Genomic DNA, 23,241 nt, shown 5'->3' on the forward strand with positions numbered 1-23,241 from the left:
CCGTCCCGTCATACGATTTCCATTGAATCGACACTGTATAATCCGACCTTCAATCGGTGGGTGTAAAGCAAACACTTACTGATCAATTATCCGTGAGATTAAAACTGGATGGGTGTGAAGCCACAAAAGATTAACAAGCAATCACCAATCAATTATCTGTAAGATAAAAACTCGCTACCGTGGGTCTTTGTTGATTATTTGATAATTTTAATCTCTTGTACGACAGTTGTGACAAATACTCAAGAATATCCACGAATTTTCCCCCGAATTCACAGTCGTAAAAATATTCCTAGCACCTGTTGGAAACATTCGTTGCGCATGCCGATTGAACCTGAATAACGTATAAGTTTGGTCACCCAACGGATCTCTTCGAACCGTTTGATGACGACGGGGATGCTCGATTCACAGTCTGGAACGTCCCGAATTGACAGAATTGCAATTGAGTGACGCAGAATTCAGTCCTGTCACAGTTCTGTCAGTCCCGTCGAGGGAGGTGGTGTGAGTAGAATTGTGACGTAATTAAACACGACGAACAGGTTTCGGCTGCATGGTTGGACGAGATATTTATATATCCAGTCAACGCATGCGTTGTAGCCCGAAGTACCCATTTTCAGTCGATTGTCACTATTTTGGTGATTGAGAGAATTCAATTCCGGAACGTTCAATCGAGTACGCCCAATGAACACGTGATAGCAAAGACAAGAGTGCGATCAACTGAAGACAGCGAAGAAGATAAATTAACGACAGACTTGACCTATTCAATATGCCTACGCATGTTAAATGAAATAAAAATTAATGTAATAAAATTTTGAATGTACAGAAAGGTTTATCATTTTTAAAGGGAATAACATTCTGGTGATTCGAAGTTCTATGTTCGAAGCTACATTAAAATAACATTTCCGGTTTTCGAAGTTACAGTATTTCCGGTTTTGAGAAAACTGGGTATTCCGACACTCTGCGTAATCCGACATATTGTAACGATCCTGTACGATGTCAGATGTGACAGAGTGCACTGTATATTATTGATGATAACATGGACAGGTTGAAATAGTATTAGAACATTCGGATGTTTAAATATTTGTTACTTTGTTATTATTTTTATATTTAGTCATTAAAATAAAGTAAAAACAAAAGACCTTATTTTTATATTGAGGGCAGGTGTATTTTTCTGTAGGGCTAGCAAATTTTGTCATGACACCTGCCCATGGGCTAGTGGTTCAAAAGTGAAATTGTGCACCCCTGCGTTAAAGGACAATATTGGTGTCAGTCATTATAAAATATGTCATAGAACTGGTTAAATACTTCCCGTTTCTTCACGTGCTTGTTACACATCTCCCGTGCAATGATCTCTGTGTTAAAATTATATTTGGTATGTATTTAACCAGCTCTATCACATATGTAATTATGACTGACACCAATATTGTCCTTTAATATAGGTGAAAAAAAAATATGTTCAAGATAGCAATATGGCCGATAACAGAAATTGATAATCAAAATTTTACCTTTCCTAGCATTCTTCCTATAAAATAATAATGTTTAGTAAAATCTCCTTCCAGACAAGAGGCTTGTGGATTTGGATACAACAAATGATCTGTTGTGATTTTGAAGAAGCCTCTGTTGGGGTCAAAGGCTGATTTTAATAAAACTGTTAGGAATTCCCTAAAGACACCTCCACCATCAATACCAGCTTCATCTAAACCTGCTGCATTTTTTAGTTGTACTCTCATCTTTAACTTGATGTTTGGCTCTAAAACACAGCAATCATTATACATTTGATAAGTTAACAAGCCAACACTGCGGCTGATGTCCCCCGCCAAAATCTCCCCCAAAAACAGATGACACATATTAATTAAATGCACATTATCTATGCTTAATCTAAGCATAAAATGTTCACTTTCAAACTCTGGTTTTGAAGTACCTGATAGTGAAACTACACACTAAGTTTCATCACTCTCCATCAGTTAGAATCAAAGTTATCTTTTCCCAACGCATTGACCAAAGAAATTGCTTAGCTTTAATGGGAAATATTAATCATTGAACTCAGTCAAGACATTCTCCTAGGGCTCTTAATCCATTTTGAAACGAACCGGCTGCCAGGCAGGATACACCCACATTTTGCAAGAGATGGATAGAGAACAAGCTTAAAACAAACATGATTTTTTGTACAATTAGGGGCTATAATCCAGAAAGTTATGGTCTGAAATGCGCAAATATGAAAAGGAACTGAGATCTTTGGGATATAAAGATATGTTTTAAGTTTTATCAGAATCGGATAAAAATTGTGACCTCTAGAGGGCCCACAACCTTCGTATTGCATACTTTTAAACAATTTGCGTACAGAGTGCGGCCAATTTGTCCGGCAGTTACATTTCAATGTTTCCGAAATTCGAATTCAACCTTCATTATGGTGGAATGGTGAAATATTTAAAGGGTTTTTAAAATCGTAAAAAAAAATTGTGGCCTCTAGAGAATCCGCAAGCTAAAAATGAGATTTTTAGAACAATCAAAAGCCATAATCCAGGAAGTTACATTCAGATATACGCGATTATCAAAAGGAACCAAGATCTTACTGTGTAATGGTGATATATTCACATGTTTTTTTAAATCGGATAAAAATTGTGACCTCTACATAGACGGCAAGCTAAAAACGTGATGTTTAGTATATTCAAGGGCCATAATTCAGGAAGTTACAATCCGATATGAGCGAATATCGAAAGGAACCAAGATCTTTGGGTTATAAACATATATTTAAACTCTCATCAAAATCGGATCCAAATTGTGACCTCTAGAGGGTCCACAAGCTTGATATACCAGATGCTATTTTGTCCTGCTGTTTTGGCCCGATTTTCACAAAATTCGAACTCAATAAACATTACGGTGTAACAGTGATATATTCGAACTTTTTTGAAATCAGATGATAATTTTGACCTCTAGAGGGACCACAAGCTAAAAACATGATTTTTCATACCATCGGGGGCCATAATTCAGGAAGTTACAATCCGATATGCCTGAATATCAACAGGAACCAAGACCTTTGGGTTATAAATATGCATTTCAAGTTTCATCAAAATCAGAAGAAAATTATGACCTCTAAAGGGTCCACAACATTGATATACCATATTTTTACGCTATTTGAGTACGAGGGGCGGCCATATTTAAAACTAAAACGAGCCTCGCCGGTTTATTGACATAATTCGAACCAATGTCATGTGACATCAGGGATTATTAATGACTGTTTCTAGGTGTTTTCGGTGTTCTATCCAAGGATTATATTCAACTGGTCAGTGAAACCATTAAATTATGATCCAATTATTATTTTAATATCTACCGGTACACCTGGAATTCATACGGAGCATGGAAGGTGCACAATAGATGCACAAACCATGCTGAGATCGTCTCCCTTTGATTGCCACACATGGCTTATTTCCTTACTGAACCTGTTATGAATAATCAGCAAGCTTGTTTTGTTTTTTTACCGAATTATCAAAATTACCGTTACTCTTCCTAATTACCCGGATTATGAACCACATGACCGATTCTCACTAAGCCGATTAAGATCCCTGCATTCGCCTCAGGAATATCTATACCTCAATTGTTGTGTTCCAAAGTCTTGACCAATCAAAATGCTTATCGCTACTTGGCCTAAGCAGAAAATTCTCATCATCGAACTTTGTCAATTTAAACCAAAATTATCGTGTTCCAAAGTCTCAACCAATCAAATTGCTCATCTCTGCTTAGCCTAAGTGGAAAATGCACATGAACAAACTATGTCAAGGCATTCACGTAATAGACACCTACTCCAATTTTGAACATTCTACCTCAATTAGAAGGAGAGTTATTGTGTTCCAAAGTCTCGATAAGTTATACCCTTTTCTGGGTTAGAACTTAGCAGACTGAGAAATTAAGAAAATGCCATGGCCGCCAAATATTAAGATTGAAGAAAGTATGTATCCCATTCAAAAGTCCATAGCAACCAAGCTTATAAATCAATCAAATGACTTGAAAATTGTCACAGTTATAGCTCTGATCATTTCCCTTCATATGATAGCCCTATACCTAAAAAAATATTTGATAAAACATCCCAAAATGATTAGTCAAACAATGACCAAGTTTTTTCAGATCCTGCTCAAATCACAAATGTTAAAGTTTGAAATACAGATCCAACACCTGCAAAAATAAGCATTACACATCGTTGTTGTTAATAAAATTTATTTAAACAAAATAACACATCTTTGGCATATATGAACATCACTCACTGTTACCAAAGCAACAGCTCAACCGAACGGCCATCTTGGCTTTCAATTCTAAAATGTCCAAAATTAAGCCAATTCCACCAAAGTCTGTCCTAATGTACAATGAATGACGTTTTAATCAAATTAAAACCAATTCAACACATGCAAATTTTTTTTTTCCCACCTCGGATTCATTTTTTTTTTTGTGTGTGTGTCTGTGTGTGGAGAGGGGGGAGGGTATTTTTTTTTTTTTTTTTTTTTAAATTAATTACTTTTTTTTTTTTAAAAATTAAGGAATAAAACACCACTTATGATGTTTTTGCACACCTAGGACGCTAACAGGGCTCGAAATTCGTTTTTTCGATCGAAGGCCAACTTGCAACCTTGATCCAAGGCCAAAAATTGAAAATCCAAGGCCAATTTTTAAGTCATGAATAATGATATTATCAGCTTATTTAGAAGCTTTTAATATGTCGATCATATGTAAATCTGTTTATTGTAGATCTTGTTTCTCAATCAAAATGTTGTTACAGGCCTGTTTATTACTTTCACAAAAATAATGCATCCTTTTTTAACTAAGGGAGAAAATTCTTATTGTACCGTTTTTAGTACGATTATTTATTCTAAAAAATATTTAAAAAATCGGCATGTAGACATATTGAGAGTTGAAAGTATTACTATATCATCGGTAGACCTGGGTAAAATATCGATAGTATCGATAAGATATGCCAAAAAGCACTGTCGAGTACCGGTATCGTTCTCTTCGTCTATTTTTCGTGCATGCGTAGGAGTCGACTCGATGTTTTCTGTGAGTGTGACTTAATCATTCGTTAATAATACAATAACCTACATCGGTCACTTTATATTTACTTCAAAGTCTCAATCTCAATGTAGCTTTTTAAAAAAAATGTTAAAATAAATTCACCCACATTTAAACAATACTTTAGTTTGAAACAATAATCGCCATATCATGGAATTCTCTAAATTGTAGATACCCGGATGTGTAAATAATTCAGAGTTTTTCCCCTTTCAGAATTCGTCTGCTCATTATAAATGACATAGCAATGATGGATGCCAAAAACGTTTGTATTTCTTCTTTCGGAATCAAGGCTGTATTTTTTTAATAATAATAAACAATTTACGCATTCGTGATAACAAGCTCTTTAGGCTATTACATTTTCTTTAGTTTTTGCACACGAATCGACAACGATTTGTCCACCATGTTGGTATTTGTCGCGCTCACGTACGCAATGTTTTGAATCGACTCGTGCTCATTTTATTTTAGTTCCTGCACATACATAGGCCTATCAATGGTATTTCGTCATTTAGAACCAAAGCTACATTATTTAAAAATAAAGAACAATTTATACATAATATGAGACAGTTTATTATTAATTAGATGAATAAAAACATCTATCGGAGTATCACAACATCGTATGGTTTGACTTTAAAACCTGTAATCCAGTCTTCATTACGTCCGTGAAAATAAGAGTGTTTCGATACCGATTATCGATAGTAAAAATAACTCTCGATACCCAGCACTAATCGGCGACCATACATGGCCGTGGATAGTTAAAAATCGGCCACGAATCTGCGGTTAAATTCTAAAGTTCGAAGGCCATTGCCGCCGAGGCCGCCGGCAGTGTCGAGCCTTGGACGCTAATAAGAAGACCAGGTGCCAAATAAAATTTAAAACTTTTTTTTTTACCAAGAATTTTTTTTTTTAAACTTTTATAAAATAATAATTACTTTTTCACAACAAAATAAACAATTAAGGATTAAAACACCACTTATGATGTTTTTGCACACCTAGGACCCCTCTAAGAAGACCAGGTGCCAAATTAAATTTTAAAAAATGATTTTTTTTTTCCACGAAAACTTAAGGATTAAAACACCACTATGATGTTTTTGCACCTAGAACCCCTTTAAGAAGACCAGGTGCCAAAATAAACAAGCCAACAGTGAGGCTGATGTCCCCCGCCGAAATCCCCAAATAAATAGATGACACATATTAATTAATCGCACATCTATTTTTTTCCAAAGTATCAAGCAATCAAACTGATTATCAACTATACACTAAGTTTCATCACTCTCTATCAGATAGAATCAAAGTTATCTTGTCCCAAAGCAGGAAACTGCTTATCTCTGCTTAGCTTTAGCTCGATATGTTAATCATTGAACTTAGTCAAGACGAACATCTACATCAAGTTTAAACATTCTACCTCAATTAGAAGATGAGTTGTTATGTTCCAAAGTCTTGACCAATCAGAATGCTTATTGCTCGTTAGGCTAAGCAGAAAATTCTTATCATCGAACTTAGTCAAGGTATTGATGTAATGAAACTATACACCAAGTTTCATCACTCTCACTTAATTAGAACTAAAGTTATCGTGTTCCAAAGCATCAACCAATCAAATTGCTTATCTCTGCTTACCCTAAGCAGAAAATGCTGATCTTCGCACTCCATCAAGGCATTGATCTCATAAACCCCTACACCAAGTTTGAACATTCAAGCTTAATTAGAAGGAGAGTTATTGTGTTCCAAAGTTTCGGCCAATCAAATTGCTTATCGCTCTGCTTACCCTGAGCAGAAAATGCTCATCATCGAACTTAGTCAAAATATTGATGTAATGAAACTATACACCAAGTTTCATCACCCTCACTTAATTGGAACTAAAGTTATCGTGTCCCAAAGCATCAACAAATCAAATTGCTTATCTCTGCTTACCCTAAGCAGAAAATGCTTATCTTCACACTCCATCAAGACATTGACCTAATAAACACCTACACCAAGTTTGAACATTCTAGCTCAATTAGAAGGAGGGTTATTGTGTTCCAAAGTCTCGGCCAATCAAATTGCTTATCGCTCTGCTTACCCTGAGCAGAAAATGCTCATTATCGAACTTAGTCAAGGTATTGATGTAATGAAACTATACACCAAGTTTCATCTCTCTCACTTAATTAGAACTAAAGTTATCGTGTCCCAAAGCATCAACCAATCAAATTGCTTATCTCTGCTTACCCTAATCCGAAAATGCTCATCTTCGAACTCCATCAAAGCATTGACCTAATAAACACCTACACCAAGTTTGAACATTCTCGGTCAATTAGAAGGAGAGTTATTGTGTCCCAAAAAGTGTGACGGACAGACAGACAGACAGACGGACGAACCCATTTTAATAGTCCCCTGCTTTCTTCGAAAGGCGGGGGACAATTATGAAAATAAACAGGTGACATACATTATGCAAGAGCTAAATCTGCCTATTGCATGTCTTTCTTTAGCGACTTTAGGCCTGAAATGTTATCTAAATTATTAATTAGACATTAATCAACTTATCCAGACCATAATAAACTCTTAGTGTCATCACTAGCTTGTGATATTTACTGGATTAGGATCCAAAATGCTTCTCAACGATTATTCATGATTAAATCAAGAAATGGATAATCAAGACTATGTTTTTTATAATACCTACTTTAGTAATGATGATCGAAGCTAGGCCAAAAATTCAATCTCTAAATTCTTGGTTCAGAGTGGATCAATTTGACTGAAATTTTCAGCAAATTCCCTTTACATTATCTAGTTTTTAACTATTAATATGGACATACAATTTACATTTTATGGCTTTAACTGCTACAATGAATAACGGATATATGCTATATCATGAATATGAATGGACATCATTACAATCAAAGTAAGTAATTATTTTTTCTATTTGCACTACGCGTGGTAATGGTACTGTAACATCGACATCACACTGTACGGCACGGACTTCGCTGCTAGGCTTGCTGTCGTTGTACCATAGTTAGGTCAAATCTTCCACTACACTGCCTTACTAGAGAAGGTCAGTAACATCATCAAGTTAACCTTTGCCAAAAGGGTAACAATATTAATACATCTACCAGTTTGGTTTCTTCACTTTGAGACTTAACGCAGACCCTCGAAAGAAGGCCTATAATAATAACATTCATTGATCAAGTCTACACACGCCTCACATACGTTGGCCGATTGAATGAAGGTCTATAATAATAACATTCATGGATCACGGCTCACATACGTTGGCCGACTGAATGAAGGCCTATGATAATAACATTCATGGATCAAGTCTACACACGGCTCACATATGTTGGCTGACTGAATGAAGACCTATAATAACAAGCCAACAGTGAGGCTGATGTCCCCCGCCGAAATAGGAAAATAATTAGAGGACACATATAAAAATCAAATTGCGTATCGCTCTGCTTACCCTGAGCAGAAAATGCTCATTATCAAACTTAGTCAAGGTATTACTGTAATGAAACTATACACCAAGTTTCATCAATCTCACTTAATTAGAACTAAAGTTATCGTGTCCCAAAGCATCAACCAATCAAATTGCTTATCTCTGCTTACCCTAAGCGGAAAATGCTCATCTTCGAACTCCATCAAGGCATTGACCTAATCAACACATACACCAAGTTTGAACATTCTAGCTCAATTAGGAAGAGAGTTATCGTGCCCCAAAGTTTTAACCAATCAAATTGCTTATCTCTGCTTACCCTAAGCGGAAAATGCTCATCTTCGAACTCCATCAAGGCATTGACCTAATAAACACATACACCAAGTTTGAACATTCTAGCCCAATTAGGAAGAGAGTTATCGTGTCCCAAAGCATCAACCAATCAAATTGCTTATCTCTGCTTACCCTAAGCGGAAAATGCTCATCTTCGAACTCCATCAAGGCATTGACCTAATCAACACATACACCAAGTTTGAACATTCTAGCCCAATTAGGAAGAGAGTTATCGTGTCCCAAAGCATCAACCAATCAAATTGCTTATCTCTGCTTACCCTAAGCGGAAAATGCTCATCTTCGAACTCCATCAAGGCATTGACCTAATCAACACATACACCAAGTTTGAACATTCTAGCCCAATTAGGAAGAGAGTTATCGTGTCCCAAAGCATCAACCAATCAAATTGCTTATCTCTGCTTACCCTAAGCGGAAAATGCTCATCTTCGAACTCCATCAAGGCATTGACCTAATAAACACATACACCAAGTTTGAACATTCTAGCTCAATTAGGAAGAGAGTTATTGTGTCCCAAAAAGTGTGACGGACAGACAGACGGACGGACAGACGGACAGACAGACGGACAGACAGACGGACGAACCCATTTTAATAGTCCCCTGCTTTCTTCGAAAGGCGGGGGACAATAACATTCATGGATCAAGTCTACACACGGCTCACATACGTTGGCCGACTGAATGAAGGTCTATAATAACATTCATGGATCAAGTCTACACACAGCTCACATATACGTTGGCCGACTGAATGAAGGTCTATAATAATAAAATTCATGGATCAAGTCTACACACGGCTCACATATTTTGGCCGACTGAATGAAGGCCTATAATAATAACATTCATGGATCAAGTCTACACACGGCTCACATACGTTGGTCGACTGAATGGAGTTCTATAATAATAAAATTCATGGATCAAGTCTACACACGGCTCACATACGTTGGCCAACTGGATCTGGTGACTATTACAACATTTTAATCCTCGTTGATGACAAAACCTTCAGCAGATAAAAATCTGCTTCCTCAGATTCAGAGAGTTCCTTGTAGTGTAGAAGGCCGGGTTCGTCCTTATCAAATCGAAAGTGGTGGTAGCTCTTGATTCCAATAAATCGCCGGAAAAATTGGCCTAGAAATGTTGTCCAATCAAACGTGGTTACAATTGTGTTTCCTTGCTGATCACCAACCAGCTGCACTCTGTTGATACCTTTCTTAGTAGATGTCTCAACAACAATGCACACTTCCTTTAGGGATGAGACACGTACAACACAATATCGTTTCTTTAACAGCCCGAAGCACCAATTTGGGGCAAATTTTGTATGGCTTGTCAAGAGGAAGTGAATGGAACACTTCTCATGTAGACCAACCAGTGTTCTCCAACACAAATACTGAATCATACAGTTGTTTTTGTTTTGGCCGGAGCAGTTGTCTGCATTCAGGTGAACTTCACACTCCCCCGCAGCATAGTGTTCAAAGAAATGATGCAACATACTGATAACTGCATTTGCCCCCTTTCCACAAAAGCTTGCCTCATCCACAAGATAATTAATTTGTTGAGATAATCCCTCAGCATGGAGTCCAAATATCTGGCACTTACGAGATGTCTTGAAGTAGATGGGCCCAGGTTGCATGGGATCACTGGGATAATGTATTTGCTGTGCATAATCAAAGGAATGGTGACATGATATAGGCCTTGAACAAGGCTCTGATGGCCCAGGGTGGGACATTTGATTTTCAGCCGCAACATTCTTTGAGGCAAGACACATGCTCCGGTACAATGATCGTTCTGTTGTGGCTTCATAGAGATGCTTCTCTTGTCTCCTGACAGCAGCAGATTTTTCTTCTTCGTCAACATTGACCTAAAAAAAATAAATGGTAAGTATGTAGTATTTTCTGTTTAAATTTCATAATACGACAGTGCAATACAAGATAGCCACAAGGTGACAACACAATACACCCGGATATAACAATTATGACCCCTCATATGATTTGACACATTAGAAACAATTACCTATATTTAGTATTAACATATGTCCACTCCGCAGCTAAGTCCAAGCAGTCCATAAATAGGGGGAATGGGAGGGGGTCTTTAGTTATCAAAAATAGCAGCAAAGTTTGTGCTTACCTTCTTTATAATAAGGTGGTTGTTCTGCTGGCAGGTACAACATTGCTATCACAACATACGGAATCAGTTTTAGCCACAGTTTTCGAAAAGTTGATATACCCATTGCACGTTCATTCGCTTGAAGAGCAGACTCTTTGTACCTTCGCCAAACATCAGTCTTTGTGTATTCACTCGGCAAAACTGTGATATCTGATCGTGCAAATCCAGGAATTCTTCCAGGAAGGATGATGGCGTGCTCCTGACAAAAGTTTAATACAAACTGTACCATCTTTTTCACATCATCCAAGCTTATAGCATGCTTGTTGTTCTTCAGTCCACCTGTAATGAAAAATGAAAGCATGAACATGACGAATGTCTTAGTTTATACTACTATACATCGATGCATCAAACAAAACAAAAATCATTTAACATTTGAAACCAAATCCAACCGTGCGATTTCTAAAAATATGATTGGGTGGCAACTACCAGTTGTTATATGCGCCTATAAAATGGAATGAATAGATAACACAGGTAGGCGCCAGTATTAATAAGGGTAATAAACTGACACGTTAATTTATAATGGAAATCTGAGAGATGGAATTTTCTTTCAAATTATTTAATGATGCATTGAAGCGAGTATCAACTTTTGTTATCAATGCATCTATGCATAAACTTTTACTTGATCGGTAGGAACTAAAAGTCTATGAATCATAACATCAATTGATTGTCACTTCCATAATATACTCAGCCAAATTAAAAACTTGACACTCGGGATTTTTGGGACTAGATTTTTAATATTTGGTTTAAGGCAACTATTTTAGTGTTATGTTGTGCACAGACGACCTTGACATCAACAGAAAGCAAGAATACGTCTCGCCGAAAGTCCTTGACATTGATAACGTTCGTGATGTCACAGTACCCCCCAAAATGAAATTCACAGACTTGGAGAACAATCGGAATAAAGTGTTTAGTAACGGTTGTGGCCTCCTCTAGCGTCTCATACTGCCACACAACGTCTTCTCATGGATCTCAGAACATTAGTAAACACTACCCGAGGAAGACGTCGCCACTGCTCAGCAAGAGCATGTTGAAGGTCCTGCAACGTCAGTGGTGGATTCACTTGCTGACGAACACGTTGACACAGTTCGTCCCAGATGTGTTCAATAGGATTAAGGTCGGGGCTAAGCGACGGCCAATCCAGGACTTGGACACCAGCATTTCTTAAAAAATTCTGGGTAGCAATTGCTGTATGGGGTCGAGCATTGTCTTGTTGAAACGTTAGTCCAGGCCCATGTCTCTACATAAACGGAAGAAGAACAGGTTGCAAAATCTGATCCCTGTACTGGACAGCAGTTAAGTTCCCTTGGACAACAACAAGAGGAGAACGTCCATGTGCACAAAAAGAACCCTAAACCATGACGCTGCCGCCACCAAATCGGTCAACTTCTCTAACGCATACTTGAGCGTAAAGTTTACCTTGTCTGCGGTACACTCGCACCCTGCCATCGGCAAATCTCAAAGTGAATCGAGATTCGTCACTAAAGACAACCGAATTCCACTGTCTTTGAGTAAATCTTATGTGTCTTGTGGCCCACACAAGTCGGTTACGGCGATGAAGAGGTGTCAATATTGGTCCATTATAGGGCCTCCGAGCTCGAAGACCAGCAGCCTGCAAGCGATTTCGAACAGTTTGTGCAGTTACTGGAGGTTGCAGTGACAAATCTGTTTCTAAGATGACGTAATCGTATTGCTTGATCTTCCTGGAGTGACGTCACATGTGGCGCTCCCCCCCTTGGGCGGTCGGCAATAGTTCCAGTTTGAAGCACTCTCATTCTAAGATTAATTATTGTCTGGCGTGAACAATTAAAGGCTCTTGCAACAGTGACCACAAACTGACCAGCATAGAGCCTACCTATAGCACGTAGACGTTCTACATTTGAAAGGCGCGGCATTTTCTAACAAAGATGAAAATAACAATTTTAATTTGTTTTTCCAGTTCAAGTTACGTGTACGTGTTCAGTTTAAGCAAACTTGCATCGATTGACCTCACGAGTTTGTGTTTGCACATGTTTTTCAGGTTTTTCATCTTTATATGCTGAAATTAAAGGCTTCTTACTACTTACTATCGTTAGAAACACTTTAAAATTTATTTGACTTACCAGAAAAAAAAATTGTTGAAATTCATCAGTGTCAAGTTTTTAATTTGGCTGAGTATAAGTGCATTTAGCATCCTCGAGCATGCTATATGGTTAAATTTTCCTTGTATTTCTTATCAAACTAACCTGACATTTTTGTCCTTGGTGTCAGTCCAAACTGCTCGTAGTGTTTTTTGATCTTAGTGATAGTGTCTTTACATGTTTCCATCAGGTACATAAACGTATCCCGGCATACTCGTTTATGCCCCATATAAAACCACCTAATACGTGTATTTTGCCGCTCTTGCTGCCCTTTCTGTCTGCTGCATAAAGTTGTTTCAGCATCGTTGATGCTGGCACAGATCATACCAAGCAAAAGCAGGGTCTTCTCATATGGTGTCATTTCGTGTACATTCATTCTGGAAAAAAAAAGGAGTGAACAGAAAATTAGATTTTAAGAAAATAATACTTTAAAATTAAATGAACAATAAGACATGTTTCATTTAAAAAACCCTCATGACTTAAAAATGCAGGACAACACACAGAAAAGAGACAGCACACAGACATTGCTAGCAGTAAACAACAAAAGTACTATGAAATCAAGTGAACGGATCTAGGGCTGACCTGATGCGTCAAGTACGCTGTAGAGTTCTAGGCCTTCAGTGATACAGGCTTCACTCAATAATGACCAGTGGTTGCCAGGCAAGATACACCGTCATTTTGCAAGAGATGGATAGAAAACAAGCTAAAAACAAAAGCGATTTTTCATATAATCCGGGGCTAAATCCAGAAAGTTATGGTCTGAAATGTGCAGATATCAAAGGGACTGAGATCTTTGGGATATAAAGATATGTTTTAAGTTTCATCAAAATTGGATAAAAATTGTGACCTCTAGAGGGGTCAACAACCTTCGTATTACATACTTTTACACAATTTGCGTACAAAGAGCGGCCACTTTGTCAGGCAGGTTCATTTCAATTTTCTTGAAATTCGAATTCAACCTTCATTATGGTGGAATGGTGATATATTTAAACGGTTTTCAAAATCAAATAAAAAATCGCGACCGGTAGGGAATCCACAAGCTAAAAATACATGTTTTTTCGTACAACCAGGGTCCATAATCCATGAAGTTATGTTCTGATATGCACAAATAGCAGAAAGAACCGAGAATTTTGGTACATAAATATATAAACATATATTTTAAGTTTCATCAAAATCTGATAACAATTGTGACTTCTGGAGGGAGGGTCCACAACCTTGGTATGACATACTTTTACACTGTTTGCATACAAGGCAGTTTTAGTCTGATTTTAACAAAAATTGAACTCAACCATCATTTAGGTGTAACAGTGATAAATTTAAACATTTTTTAAAAATTGTGACCTATAGAGGTTCCACAATCTTGATATACCATGTTTACACTATTTGCGTACAAGGGGCGGACATTTTGTCTGGCAGTTTTGGTCCGATTTTCTCGAAATTTGAACTCAACTGACATTATTGTATAACAGTGACATTATGGTGTAGAGGGACCACAAGCTAAAAACATGATTTTTCGTACAATCAGGGGTCATCATTCAGGAAATTATAATCTGATATGCGACAATGTTGAAAGGAATGGAGATCTTTCCTATATTTCAAGTTTCGTCAAAATCGGATAAAAATTGTGACCTGTAGAGTTGACGGACGTCCAGATCGACAGTATAATACGTCCACATGAAAATGTGACGTTTAAACACAAACTCACAAAGGAGACAATCCATGAGAAACAAAAATTTATATCACACAACATTGTATCATTGTAATGATCAGCTGTTGTTTTCAATATTATGTCGTAATAACTTAGGAAATTGTCTGTTGGCTTAGGTACCTTGCAATGTAATGAAATGAAATGGGGTTAAACGTCCTACTGTTCTGTGCCTACTGGGCTAATGAAGACGGGCATACACCATACAGTGAGGTTTGAGGGAAATTTTGCCTGGACAGCAGTGCCACATCTTACTCTTATTTTGAATTCAAACTGTCAAAGGTTCTTTTACTTGCACACCAATGTGTGCACAGGACCTTGGTTTTTCGTCCCAACCTGTCCTACATCACTGACTAGGGGAAACCACGTCACCAAATCCCGATTAACGTTCTCAGCCAATGCAGGGATTGAACACAGGACCTGCAGGTTAGCGAGCCAACATCCTACCCACTACACTTTACAATGTACTGGTTAAACTATTTTAAATGGATATTGTTACATATGATACTGATGTGATGTAAATCTACATAAAAGTCAATCAGAATCTGAATGAAATGTACATATACCTGATCTCATCTTGTTCCAGTTCTGTAAACTGGTTGATGCACCTTTCCTTGTTTTTCGTGTCCGGGTTGAGAAACAGTTGACATCGGCAGTGGTTCTTACACGCCTTTACAGTCACAAAGTCAATCGTTTCTTCAGCAATCTCTGCAGCATGTCTAACACCAGTTTCGACTTCATCCAAGCTGGTATCTTCAACTCTTTCCAGGAAACTGTCTGCCACGCAACCAATTACTTCATGGATGGACTGTTGCAGAGTTTCTTCTTCATCATCATCATCATCTAAGTGAAAATCATCATTATTCTCTTCTTCCTCAATGCTTGTAACATTCTCTGAAAAGGGAAATATTTAATTGGCATGAATTTTGGATGTACACATGTTTTGACAAATTCTGACAAGAAAATGAAGCGAGAGGAAAGAAATAAATTAAGTGTACCATTTAGGCCTACTGGGGGGTGGGGGGTGGCTGAATGGCTTTTCTCCGGGTCTTCCGGTTTCCCCCACTGCTACTATAGACCCTTCTGGTTTCCTCCCACTGCTGCTATAGACCCTATGTGCAAGCGAATTAATGAAATAAAATTTAACCATATGATGTATTATGTTAGTCCCGAAATGACCTAGTTTGTGTCCAGTTGATGTTAAACCCCATGTCTTTTGGGGTGGCCAAATGGGTTTTCTCTGGGTTCCCCGGTTTCCTCCCACTGCAATTATTGACCCCTACGTGCAAGCAAATTATTGTGAAATAAAATTTAACCATATGACATGTTTGTCCCAAAATGACCTAGTTTGTGTCCAGTGGATGTTATTTCCCCCCCCCCCCTCTCTCAGTCAACCGAGATTTACCAAATATCTCCCAATTCTAAGCTTAAGCCTAACCTACTAAATACAACAATATACTACGGTACCATGTTATTATCCAAACCTGACAGAATTCTTCAATTAGGCTAATATTAAAAGTAATTGTACGGTATAGTCTACAGTCTATTTATAGTATCCAGTTAGTGATAAAGGGAGGGTTTATGGAACGGCGAAATTATTATTGCAGCAAATAATTTATTTTCCACAAATTAAACTGTTATTGTTTTTCAACACTTGTACTGGTAATACTAATTAGTATGAGTAATTATATATTTTGTTATTACTAATATTAGGCCTATATTGGGTGATCTTAAAAAGGGCGATAACTGGAGTGGAATGCCAAAACATTTATTTACCATCACAACCATTATGGTAAATAATTTTGCAAGATCTATGCAAATTAAATAATTTATTTACGCCTAATAATAAGGGAAGTATTCTGTCAGTTTTTCACAATAATGAGAAAGGTATTAGACTCCATCTATGTGGTGATAAACTGATATGTTACAATATGTAGTGGTAGGTAGGCCTATTACTATATAATACTCAGTATTGCACTTTAATACAGTATTTACTAGGCCTATATTATATATAATTTAGTATTACTACTAGCAATAGTATTGGACAAATCGTCCTGGGCCAGGTAGGCCTATGGTATGGATGGAGACATTCTTTCAGCCTCACCCACTAGCCCTAGAAATGGTTCCACTACTGATGTCTTACGTCTTACTCCAGCCACAGTAGTGGACCATCCTAAGGCCTTCCTTTGCGCAAGTTTTGTAGTCATTTGACTACAAAAAAGTTACTGGGCTATAACTCCCTTAATTTCCAATTACACTGACCCCAAAACTGTACACATAGCTTAACATATAATAAACCAATTCTCATTGAAATAAAGGTGAAAACTTACCGAATAATTATATTATTTGATTTAACCCAACTGCTATGCGAAATTTTTGTTCAGTTAAAATGGCGAACGTACCAGAATCATGTGATGTTTATATCACTCGAAAATACAGAAAAACTGTTCGGTATGATAAAATTAAGATTTCTGTGTTCCACTTTTCACTTATAATCACTTATTTCCATGCAAACTATGATGATATGTGTTGAACAAATTGCAACTGAACCTAATTTTACTTGCGTAAAGAGTCGAATAGTGTATCAGTTCAAGAGAAGGGTGTTTAGGAAATCTGCACATCATAGTGACAAGGCGGGATCAGTCACCCATAGGCCTAGATCTACTCCAAATTTATAATATTCAATGAGAATGACCTAGTATATCTACACGACCATGTATCAGCATAGTAGGCTATAGGCCCTATTCACGTACGGTACTAGTCGGTAGGCTCCATTATTTTAGTAGACTATTACTACTAATGCAACAGGACCTCTATAGAATACATGTTTCATGTTAGTAGGTCAACGAACAGATATTACGATCTTTGTCGTGCTAGAGCAGTGGAGGATCAACAGAAATCTACAAACTAGGCCTACAGACCCCAGCCCGACAGTTTTATATTTTTAATTTCATTTTATTAATTTAATAATAATAATAATTACCTTCATACGAAGCCGAAAAGTAATCTTCAAACACACCAAGAACTTCTCCGTCTCCAAAGCCAAATTCCCGGGTGGAATTAAGCATACAAGCTATTCTTGCGGCAGAATTGGCGGAAGACATTATTTTTCACACGTAATTATCGCTCGAAGTAAGGCAAGCAATGTTATGGCATGGGTTTAACGTCTGCTTCCATTTTTCTCGCGCCATAAAACACAAGTACATCTTAGCGCATGCACAAGTGAACATTGACCAATCAGCGTGTTCGAAAGAGCCACGACCTAGCAACAAAACGTCATTCTTAACAGCTCTAGACAGATTGCAAGCTTTGTTACTACTGGCCCTTACGCAATTAGGTCTTATTGAATCTGCATAAATTTACCATATTTGGAAAGTTGACGTCAAGGGGCAGAGTTTGATAGAAGTTATTTAGCAATCGAGCCAGGAGAAATACTTCAAAACAATGTCCGATTTTGGTGGGTTTTTTTTTTACTTTTTATTGGATAAAAACATAACTTCTGAATGAATACCTTGACAAATCTCTTCTAAAATACAATTTTGGAGTGGAATTCCACTTTCTCTTTTTCAGTTTTCAGGGATGAAAGTTAAATGTATTTTCGATCTATTTTTGGCCGATATGCATTTCAGACAAAAATTTGATTTTGCAATGTATATTGGCCGTAGCTTTAAAATAGCCACCAGCGAGAAGCGCCTGTTTTCCCCAGAACCCCTCACAAATGTGAGAAAGGAATTTCAGGGGGCGTGATCAGCTGTTCTCTCTGCACATGGTTAATAATAGAATAGTGTCATGTACGGCTGCAACTTCATGTTTGATATTCAGTTTTATACCGATATTTTAGAATTTGAATTCTACACATTTCTCAACGCCAAGGTCACAGGCCTCTACATTAAATTTAAAGCATGATTTGAGATGTATGCTTTACTTGGCGGAATCGACGTCAATTCGGATTATGGAATTGCACGAATCTTCGAGTCGCAGACTTAAAGCTAATGCGGAGATTCGCACAAATTTTTAATCCTGCCGAAGTCGAAGAAATTAATTACGATATTCATATGGATCAAAATCAGGAACAAAACCATTTAATCGTGTTTGTGTGCATGGATAATGTGTGATGTGGAAAATTATAAATGGCAGGTTAGTTACTAAAGCCACATTTTGAGGCCTGTCTGATTAAACTCTATATATATTTATTTCTATTTATGTAAATTCTTCATTTAAACCATTTAAAGATAGGTTGCCAGGCAACGAAACATAGGCCTACAGCAGCTAAATTGTCCGGGCAGTCAACAAGTGTTGTCACATATATTTACTTTTTTCGGTAATGAAACATTTATAATACAATAAAATCTAATTGTTACGCATTAGGCTGAAGGAACATTATGCCGACATTACCCACAAGAGAAAAACCCCTGTCGCAACTCACTTCCACTTACCGAGACACTCTAGCCGAAACCTTGACTATCAAATAATTAAACAACTTGGCACAAACCCTGGTCTGAGCTTAATAAATCTACTACCAATAGAGGCACCATCGAACTTCATTGGATTATAAGATTAAAGATAGGTTGCCAGGCACGAAACATACACCCACAGCAGCTATATCGTCCGGGCAGTCAACAAGAGCTGTTGCATATTTTTACTTTTTTCGGTAATGAAACATTTATAATACATTAAAATCTGATTAAGAGTAACAACTCATTAAGTAATTATCAGAAAACCATTAGAATTTGTTTGGTTTTATAAAGTTCTGCCCCATGCTAGGGTTTAGTATACAAAACATTTAAAATCATGGATTTAGCTGTTCAAGTCATAAAAATTCATTGAAAATCAATATACTTGTTCGTCTCAAGATCTTAAACACTGTGTATCAATCGATGATAACTTTAGCCTCTAGAGCGTCACAAGATTTTACAAAGTGATCAAGGGCCATAACTTTGGCAGTAATTATCGGAAATCGTTGAAAATCAACAGGATTCTTCGTCCCATGACCTCAAACACTATGTATAAATTTAAATTCAATCAGATATTAACTTTAGCCTCTAGAGCATTTATAAGATTTTTTGAAGTCATCAAGGGTCATAACTCTGCAGTAATTATCGAAAATCGGTGAAAATCAATAGGCTTTTTCATCTCACGACCTTAAACACAGTGTATAAATTTAAATTCAATCAGATATTAACTTTGACCTCTAGAGCGTCCACAAGATTTTTTTTGCAGTGATCAAGGGCCATAACTCGGGCAGTAATTATCGAAAATCGGTAAAAATCATGACCTTAAACACAGTGTATAAATTTAAAGACAATCGGTTATTAACTTTAGCCTCTAGAGCATTTACAAGATTTTTTGAAGTGATCAAGGGTCATAACACTGGCAGTAATTATCGAAAATCGCTGAAAATGAAGAGACTTCTTTGCCTCATGACCTTAAAAACTGTGTATAAATTTAAAGTCAATTGGATATTAACTTTGATCTCTAGAGCGTCCACAAGATTTTTTGAAGTGATCAAGGGCCATAACTTTGGCAGTAATTATCGGAAATCGTTGAAAATCAATATGATTCTTCATCTCATGACCTTAAACACTGTGTTAACTGTCTGGATAGGAGCTATCGCTGTTATGATGTCGGTGTGAGCAATGTTTAACCACGATTGACGACATTTCAACACACGGCAAAATATCAAAATTCACAGGAGACTGTAATCAGAGCCGATTGGTTAAAGCCTTATTGTGGGCGGAGTTGATGGAAAGGTCAATTTGAAGGAAAGTTATTGTGTCCCAAAAAGTGTGACAGGCAGATGGACTGACGAACAGAGGACAGACAAGACAGACAGACAGACAGACAGACGAAAGGCGGGGGACAAAAATATCTAAATACTGTATGATGTTTAGTTTATTAATTTATTCATGTTGATATTTTTCTTTTTGATGTAACAAAATATAATTGAAATTATTACCATTTTCGCTGGAAAGTTTTTCAAAAGCATCTTCATAGATATAGTTTCTTCGTATAACAACATTAATAGCTGGTCCTATGATAAAGTTTGTCGTTTCTCCCTGATTGCCTTCTTTATCTGACATAATTAATCGCTGAACAATCTAAAATAAAATAAGTTAACAGTGAGGCTGATGTTGCCCACCAAAATCCCAAAATAAATAGATGACACATATTAATTAATCACACATTTATTTTTTTCAAAAGTATCAAGTAATCAAACTGATATTCAACTATAAACTAAGTTTCATCACTCTCTATCAAATAGAATCAAAGTTATCTTGTCCCAAAGCATCAACCAAGGAAATTGTTTAGCTCTGTTAAAGAACATCGACATCAAGTTTAAACATTCTACTCAATTAAAAGCAGAGTTGTTATGTTCCAAAGTGTTGACCAATCAAATTGCTTATTGCTCCTTAGCCTAAGCAAAAAATTCTCATCATCGAACTTAGTCAAGGTAATGATATAATGAATTTATACTTGTAGTTTCATCACTCGCACTTAATTAAAACCAAAGTTATCATGCCCCAAAGCATCAGCCAATCAGAATGCTTATCTCTGCTTACAGTAAGCAAACAATGTTTATCATCGCACTCCATCAAGGCTTTCATCTAATGAACGCCTACACCAAGTTTGAACATTCTACCTCAATTTGAAGGAGAGTTGTTGTGTTCCAAAGTCTCGACCAATCAAATTGCTTATCGCTCTGCTTACCCAGAGCAGAAAATGCTCATTATCGAACTTTGTCATGGTATTGATGAAATAAAACTGTACACCCAGTGTCCTCACTCTCGCTTAATTAAAAGTTATCGTGTCCCAAAAGCATCAACCAATCAAATTGCTTATCTCGCTTACCCCAAGCAGAAAATTCTCATCTTCGAACCCCATCAAGGCATTCACCTAATAAACACCTACGCCAAGTGTGAACATTCTAGCTAAATTAGAATGAAACTTATTGTGTTCTAAAGTCTCGACCAATCAAATTGCTTATCGCTCTGCTTACCCTGAGCAGAAAATGCCCGTTATTGAACTTAGTGAAGGTATGTAATGAAACTATACACCATGTTTCATTATTCCCACTTAATTAGAACTAAAATTATCCTGTCCCAAAACATCAACCAATCAAATTGCTTATCTGCTAAGCAGAAAATGCTCATCTTTGAACTCTATCAAGGAATTGACCTAATAAACACCTACAACAAGTTTGAACATTTTAGCTCAATTAGAAGGAGAGTTATGGTGTTCCAAAAGTGTGACAGACGGACAGAGAGAGAGACAGACAGACGGACCCATTTTAATAGTCCCCTGATTTCCTCAAAAGGCGGTGGACAATAATAATCTTTAACAAGCCAACCTCCTAACCCCCAAATAAATGCCATTCATTAATTACTTGCATATTTTTCTTTTCATAAATCATCAACCGATATACTTATCAAACTCAGTCAAGGTATTATTGCAATAAAACTATACACCAAGTTTCATATAACTCACACTCAGTTAGATAAGTTATTGTCTTCCAAAGTCTTGATCATTCCAATTGTTTATATATGCTTAGCCTCATCAAAGATAGGTTGCCAGGCAATGAAACATACGTCCACAGCAGCTAAGTCGTCCGAGCAGTCAACAAGAGATGTCGCATATTTTTTCTTTTGTCGGTAATGAAACATTTATATAATACACTAAAATCTGATTAAGAGTAACAACTCATTAAGAAAAATTATCAGAGAATCATTTGAATTTGTTTGGCTTTTAGTTCTGCCCCATGCTAACATTTAGTATTTGAAACATTTAATATCATGGATTTAGCTGTTCAAGTTATCAAAATTCATTGAAAATCATGACCTCAAACACTGTGTATAAATTTCAAGTCAATCGGATATTAACTTACGCAACTACAGCTTCCAAAAGATTTTTCAAAGTGAACAAGGACCATAACTCTGACAGTAATTATCGGAAATCGTTGAAAATTACTTGACTTCTTCGCCTCATGACCTTAAACACTGTGTATAAATTTAGAGTCAATTGGATATTAACTTTAACGTCCACAAGATTTTTCAAAGTGATCAATAGGCTTCTTCGTCTCATGACCTTTAATACTGTGTATAAATTTAAAGTCAATATTAACTTTAGCCTCTAGTGCGCACACAAGTAAATGTGGATGCCGGACCGCCGGCCGGCCGGAAGACGACAATATACGACCACATATCAATGTGGGCATATAAAAAATGAGTATCATCAAATTCAGTTACGACATTCATGTTCGTAATGAACATATACACATTTCTACGTCAATTAGAATCAGAGTTACTCTATTCCAAAAGTTTGACGGACAGATGCCAAACCGAAACCCATTTTAACAGGCTTTAGCAGCAGGCAAAAGATACCGTATCTGCAAATCACTAAGCTATTCTCAAATTCTTTTTACTGTAATCTAGTAGCACATTATCACTTTTAATAAATATCCAACTA

The 23,241-nt window shown here is 36.9% G+C and overlaps 1 protein-coding gene across 1 annotated transcript in view; it reads right to left on the minus strand.

The window, feature by feature from the left end:
• LOC126817143 (ubiquitin-protein ligase E3C) overlaps positions 1 to 23,241 on the minus strand; it is a 477,264-nt gene that overhangs the window by 94,725 nt on the left and 359,298 nt on the right. The window contains exons 18-19 of the mRNA XM_056100098.1: positions 20,735 to 20,876; positions 1,503 to 1,747 (exon numbers count right to left, since the gene is read on the minus strand). Coding sequence (XP_055956073.1) covers positions 1,503 to 1,747; positions 20,735 to 20,876 — 387 coding nt within the window. The remainder of the gene's footprint in view (positions 1 to 1,502; positions 1,748 to 20,734; positions 20,877 to 23,241) is intronic.

This window comes from Patella vulgata, chromosome 4 (assembly GCF_932274485.2).
Source record: "Patella vulgata chromosome 4, xgPatVulg1.2, whole genome shotgun sequence".
Taxonomy (NCBI): Eukaryota; Metazoa; Mollusca; class Gastropoda; family Patellidae; genus Patella; species Patella vulgata.